The sequence below is a fragment of the Cydia pomonella genome, chromosome 4, assembly GCF_033807575.1.
Source record: "Cydia pomonella isolate Wapato2018A chromosome 4, ilCydPomo1, whole genome shotgun sequence".
NCBI lineage: Eukaryota > Metazoa > Arthropoda > Insecta > Lepidoptera > Tortricidae > Cydia > Cydia pomonella.
The window spans coordinates 79,604-86,353 of NC_084706.1; the positions used below are offsets into that span (position 1 = coordinate 79,604).

General features: G+C 35.6%; 1 protein-coding gene across 2 annotated transcripts in view; it reads right to left on the minus strand.

Annotated features, from left to right (window-relative positions):
• Positions 1-2,434, minus strand: part of LOC133516771 (acyl-CoA Delta(11) desaturase-like) — a 46,599-nt gene extending 44,165 nt beyond the window's left edge. Inside the window, exons 1-5 of one of the 2 annotated variants that reach the window (XM_061849724.1) lie at positions 2,342-2,434; positions 1,732-1,773; positions 1,309-1,403; positions 733-922; positions 123-340 (exon numbers count right to left, since the gene is read on the minus strand). In XM_061849724.1, the coding sequence (XP_061705708.1) occupies positions 123-340; positions 733-922; positions 1,309-1,403; positions 1,732-1,748 (520 nt within the window). In that variant the 5' untranslated portion in view covers positions 1,749-1,773; positions 2,342-2,434. The remainder of the gene's footprint in view (positions 1-122; positions 341-732; positions 923-1,308; positions 1,404-1,731; positions 1,774-2,341) is intronic. The other variant, XM_061849725.1, reaches the window with a different exon arrangement.
• Positions 2,435-6,750: the final 4,316 nt, after the last annotated feature.

A 6,750-nucleotide genomic window follows, 5' to 3' on the forward strand; every position in this document is an offset into this window, starting at 1 on the left:
ACTACATCAATCATAGGCAGATTGCGATGTAATCGCAGCCAGTTTACGAACCCTTTGCCCTCGACCACACAGTTACCGTACCTGTGCGTGCTCGGTCTGTCTGCTCCGGCCCCGGTACTGACCGTAAATCACTTGCATGTCCTCCGCCAAATGCCTCCCCGGCAGTAAAAGCGGCATAAAACAGTAAAAAGCGCCGTTGACAACAAGCAAGATCCATATTGCCGAGGCTCGCCGCTTGATCACGCGCAGATTCTTTACCAGCCGCCGGTACATCCTGCTTTCCCGGCATAGCCGCTTGTCGTACGATAAATAGCTTATTAGTGTATACTGTAAGCTTTTTCTAGAACAAAATAAACAAGAAACTCTTTATTACAGATCCAACAATACTTTGGGTTAAAAGGGTGAAACGGCTGAAATAATACCCACGTTACATACAATATTTTTCAACACATCTGCAAAAATCCTTGAGGTTCTCGAGCGGACCCAGGCTCCCTTAGTGAGCTATGGTAAAAAGACGGGTTAACCCACTGCTGTGACTCTTCCCGATTAATCAATAAGCAATATCCGTCCAGTACGTTCTCTCGCGCGAGTCCATACTTAAAGTCGCGCTAGATGTATGGAGTCACGCGCGAGAACGCAACTCATGCTAGCAAGTAAGATTGTTCTGCCAACTCCTCCTAGTACTGTGTACCTGTGTACATCCCTCACATCTGTAGTCATCTAGCTCGATACCTGTTGAAGTGCAGAACAAAGAGCTTCAGAAGGCCGATGATGCAGGCGCAGGCCAGCGACAGCAGCACGGCGTCCACCACGGGGTCGCCGGTGCCGCGCCAGAACACGTACCACAGGATCGAGAACACATACACGTAGAAGTATAGCACTACGCTTATCACCGTCCATATCACCGACAAAATTGGGATCACTGGAACAGGCACATTTAGGGCACTGAGATTCACTCAAGAGCAATGCGGGTTGCTTACTTTATGGATATTCTATACAAACTGTTTTGTAAAATAATTTTGTTCAGTATTGTTAGTTTAATGGCTATGATGTTATCTGAAAGATTTTAACAAAAATACCTTAGATAATGTTTGTTTGGCCCTTGAATTTGATTTGTTGAGAATACCATGCATAAAATTACCCCTTTATTCATGTTAAAAATTGATATCTGAGGATTCGAAAGGCTCCTCAATAGAAATCCTAAGTCAATATTATTAGAAATTGATGAATTTTCATCACGACCAGAGCAAAAAAATTTTCTGAGGATCCGAATAGTTCCTGGACGAACTAATTAATACTTATATATACCTCGAACTTTGCCGTCAATGTTCAACCCCAGGTGCTTCAGCAGGTCCGCCACATTAGCTACCATCGTCGGCATGTCAGAGTACTCTAAACTATACCTACAACAAAAAACTGTTAAGTAGCAATATAAGTAGTAACAAATCAAAACCTTTCATAAAAATACTAGGTAAATATGAAGTTATTATTCACAAGAACGTTTTAATAATAAATCTTCCGTGAGGCACAGACATATGAAATATATTAAAACGGGTCACTCAAGTATTTTAAGTCGAAAACGCTGTTGAAAACGACATGTTTTACTCCGTTCCCAGGAGTGTCGTCAGGAGCTTGCGCACAAGAACGTTTCCATAATTTCCCTATTGCCAAAATTAGACACGTATCTAGATGTTGCTATCGAAGTATTTAAAACGAAAACACAGAACTTACGTGCGCCACCGCTCCATATTTTAAATACAGACCACACGTTAACTGAAAGGTAAGGTATATAACAGTTAAGGTGCCACTGCACCAGCGATCTGCTATCCGCGATGTTGTTGCCAGGATTTTAAGACATTTGCGGTAGCAATGTCGCGCCGCAATAGTGCAACAGTGACGCTGGCGCAGTCTGTATCTGAACCGAACTTTGCAATTTAAGAGTGCAATGTGGACGGAACTCCTCAACGAGTGTTTGTTAAGGTTGCCAAGAAATTTATAATATGGTTTGGTTATGAAAGTTCGTGAGTTGCGAACTAATTAATTTAATTCAATCCAATTCATTTTTTTATTGCAGATAACAAATGATTTATCTTACATTAAAATTACGTGCACAGTTATAAAAACAATAAACACCCATACTTAAATATTATTAAAATAAATACAACCGTAAAATTATCAATGAATGATCAACAACGTAAAATATAATAAAAAGATTGCTATAAAATGTACAAGTGTCGTGAAATTTACGTTAATGAAATTTCAAAATGATTCGTGAACTCGATTTTTTTCTGACAAAGATTATTATACATAATAAACCCAATACATTGGGTTTCCTTTAAACCTTGTATTTATTTCTTCTTTACAAATATATAAATTTGATTTCACCAATTCTTCAAGACCTTAGGCAGAGCGAATGCGTAAAATAATCGTAAGTAGTTGTTAGTTTCTAGGCCTTTTATACTATACTAAATAAATACACTAGCAGAGCCTGCGGCACCACCGGTGTGGAATTCAGTACAAATGTGTCGCATTTTCCCCATAAATGGAATACATTTATAATGAATACCTACTGGTCGCGAGGTATATTTTAGGCTTTTTAACGCGGCACATAAAAAAAATCCGTAATAAAATAACTGCTTGTATCTATAATATGAATAACTTACAAAGTGATACAAACAAACATTCTCAACCTACGCGGTATATCGAAGTCAACCCGTTGAAAATATTTAATGAAATTATTAATTAATTTAAGAAACAGTTTGAAGTGAAAATTGTGAATAATTACAGTGCTAACATCGGAAACCCTGCCTCTTTACATATTTTATGGGATTTTTAAAAAGTTCAGTATTTTTTTGATTCGATGATATAATAAATAAAACCAAGGGCGTGGAATCAGGTGACCACGGACATCCCGCTGACTGGCAGGGCCCGATTTTATAAAGTTACAAGTTACAGGTTACAAGAGTACAGGCTACAGGCACCTGTAATGCACTGTGAACGGCTACAGGTGTTTTATAAATACACGCAGATAATTACAGTTGTAAAGAACCATGGCCAATCTCGATTACAAGTGACATCTACAGGTGCGAAGGACATCACTGTTTAAAAAAAAAGTTTTCCATAGATACTCATTGAATTATGCTGCTGTTGTGTTTGTTGTTAGTTTTCAATTATTAATGGACAAATGGCCAGAAATTAAGGTAAAATCGAGTGGTTGAGAGCGGTGTTCGATGCCAAATATACACTTTTCGGGCCGTTTTCAGGTAAAGCATTAAGGCAAAGGACGATAGATTTAATGAAATATATACCTAATAAGTAAATAAGAACGGTTTTACAACCGAGGTTCGTGGGCTATTACATTAAAATATATCGTTTCGGTAGCGGCTCAAAGATACGCTGTGTATCGAAAATAATGAATAGTACACTTTACCATCATGTGTGCACTATATTTATTCGAATAAACGCTTTCTACTCTAAATAAAGAGACGACTGCTATTAAATCAACGATAAATATCGGCACCAACCCTTTTCCTTTTCCTAGTATATAAAATAAAACGAGTCATTAATAAAACTAATATCAAACATATTGTCACTTTATTTACTATATATTTCAGATACTTTAACAAAAACTGATAAGGTCAGTGCATGGAAAAGTATATAATATATAAGACTCGGAAGAATCTCTCAGAAGAAAAATCATTTTAATTAATAGTAAAAATTTCGAGCGAGAGAGCGGATCACTGAGAGTACTGAGACACTACTAGTAGCTGCTGTTACAGGACTCAAGACCTATGTCAGTTTCTGTTACAAGTGTACCAACCTACACTTGTAATTTACAGTATTTCTATAAAACGCTTGTTCGATTATGAGTTTAAAACTAAGTATTAAACTCCCATATTTTCGTCTATGGTTGAGCTACAGGCACTTGTACCTGTAACCTGTAAAATTATAACACAGTACTTTACTTACTACTTACAGTACTTTTATAAAACGCAAATTGTAAAAAACGGAGCAAGTCCTGCCTGTAAATTTGTAACTTGTAACTTTATAAAATTGGGCCCTGGCATGTATTATTTTACAATAACAATACTTGGAAAACAATTTTATCGTTTGCAAATTGTGTCATTCTCAATCAAAAGGTACCACATTGTCGCTTATGGATTCTGAGATATCAATGATTTTATAAATTAAGTTGAAATTGACGAAATTTTGTTTTGTTAAGAAACAGTCTCTAGACACTTAAAATAATCATGTGTATTGTACAAAAGTTGTAATTTCCAGCGGTAACTTGGAAAAAACACGCTTAAAGTTGAATGACTAGGGTACCTCACTGTCGGTCGTCCTTACTATCGACAATCGAGTACCCTAGTCGTTAAACTTCGTATTTATAAGGCACGGTATAAATAAATGTAACGTTCGTGTTCAGACTGCACGAGCAATACTGTTGCAGTTTTGGAGCGCAACATTACTGCCAACGGCATTGCTGCCGCAAATGTCAAAAACTCGAATTGCGGCAGTAATGTCACCCTGCAATATTGCTGCAATTTTAACAGTTTAAAGGTTCCTTTTTTTAGTTTTTCGAAAATAACTCTTAAACTGACACCGCTTAGAAAAAAAAATATATTAATATTAGTAATCGGCATAAAATTGCCTACAAAAAGATTCCGTAGAATTTATCGCTAGGATCAATATATAATGTAATATTCGAAAAGACTCGTGGAAAAGTTAAATTAAATATACTTAATCTTTTTTAGTTTTTTCGAAAATAACTCATAAATGGCGAATAGCAAAAATTTTTGTTAAACTCAAATAAACTACACAAAGTTTTCTACTTTCCCTCTTTAAGGGGCTCCCAAGCGCCAATAACCTTCGATCTTTACCCTTAGTTTTCTAAAGTTTTTTGTAGATTATCATATTAAGCAACGGCTTTAAGCAATATGATATTCCATATTTACTTCAAACTTTATCGTCTTCGAGATATTTGGCATAAAAAAATGGCCAAAAAAACTGGTTTTCTGGCCCATAACTTTTGCATTAATTAGTTTAAAAATAAAATCTCTGACCAGCTGCGTAGTTGTGTTACGTTTTTTTATTATTGTCCTTACATTATAAACGTGCAAGGGCACTATAAGTTAGCCGAAAACTTGTCCATTTTGAGTCATAAAAAATATTTTATTTATATTTCACGTTGCGATACCCTACGTGCTTTATTTTATAATATCTCAATTATAAGTTAAATATTAGAGATAAAATTTCAATATCTCCATAACTTCGCACTAGAACTTGGTCTTTTAAACTTACCAACTTTAAAATCGGATATCAAAAAAAACTGTACATTGACATGGAAAATTTTCAAAAAATCATAGAAAATAACTACTAAACTTAGAGACCTTCTTTTTGCATATAAAAGAGCATGTTTTGAACTATATGCTGGTAGCTGTAACTCAATACCGACAATAAGTTACCTTTTGATTGAGAATTACACAATTTTGCGGGTTTTTTTTTATAATTAAAGATTTTTAATTCGGCTACGGATAATTGGCACTACGGGAAAAAGAAATTCATGGTTATCAGTTTGAACAATTATAATATAATTATATTATGTACTTATACAGTGTATATTGTTATAGCCAGCACCATCTGACACCTGACATATATCCATGTATTTATAGTCTGAGCAGCCATTTCCGTCAGTAGAAAAAAGCGGCAAATTTAGAAATGTAGGCGCGAAGGGCTATCGTCCCATAACAAATTTGACTTTCGCGCTTTGTTCTACTGACAAAGTTAATTATAAGTAAGTTATAATGTGTAATTATTTGTTTGAACTTTAACAATGAGATAATATAGTGGAGTTTAAGCTCATAACTCTAAATGTCCTATTGGTTTTCAAATAATCTCACATGCGTTCTTGCCCTTGGCACGTGTGTATGTCATAAAGACTTCTCGTTCATTATGGTTACAGATAAAACTTGGTCTAATTGTTGACTTGTAGATTCTTTTATATTGCTATGTTCTTAGGTTATGTGGATATTTTAAGCCATATGCGATAAAATAAGATCTTACATATTTTTTTAGAGACTTTTTGATTCTTTCAATATTGTCTAGCAAATATAATTTGGACAAACCTATCGAGCTTACTTTAAGACTATCTCACCGACTCCTTGGTACGATTAAAGAAACAACAGGCTAATATGCTGCCAAAACATGTTATCTAGGTAGGTAACCTCTTCATGATTGCTCAATTCGCGGAATAAATGTGGTAAATTTTAATTTTTACATATACATATACATTTAAATTCCCGTTAATTTCTGACGCAAGCAGAATGAGGGAGACAGCAAAAAAAATCACCCGAAAACCAAACCCTAACGCACGTTCATGGCGTTGAACCATCGGTAGAGCAGGTCGATAGAAACGCTCCATGATAGTCATATTGGATTCCAAAGGCAGAGTTGTCGTAAGTAACGTGCCATATCCTCTAAAAGGCCACCATGCACAGATCCAAAACTTTTTTTTTACTAAAATATATTAGACTATTCCCAGATATTTCGAATCATGTGTAATTTCTGCTTACATAGTACGATAGTTTTGTGTAATATCGTCTTGTTCGCAAACCGTAAATGTTCTTGTAGTATTTGTCCGCAATCGTTATTGTTACTCAGGAGGATTCGGTTAATTTTGTCCAAACCATATGCTTTACGTCGAGCTCCCAGGACGAAACGTGTACCTTATTAAAGCCAAAGATCTCAAAT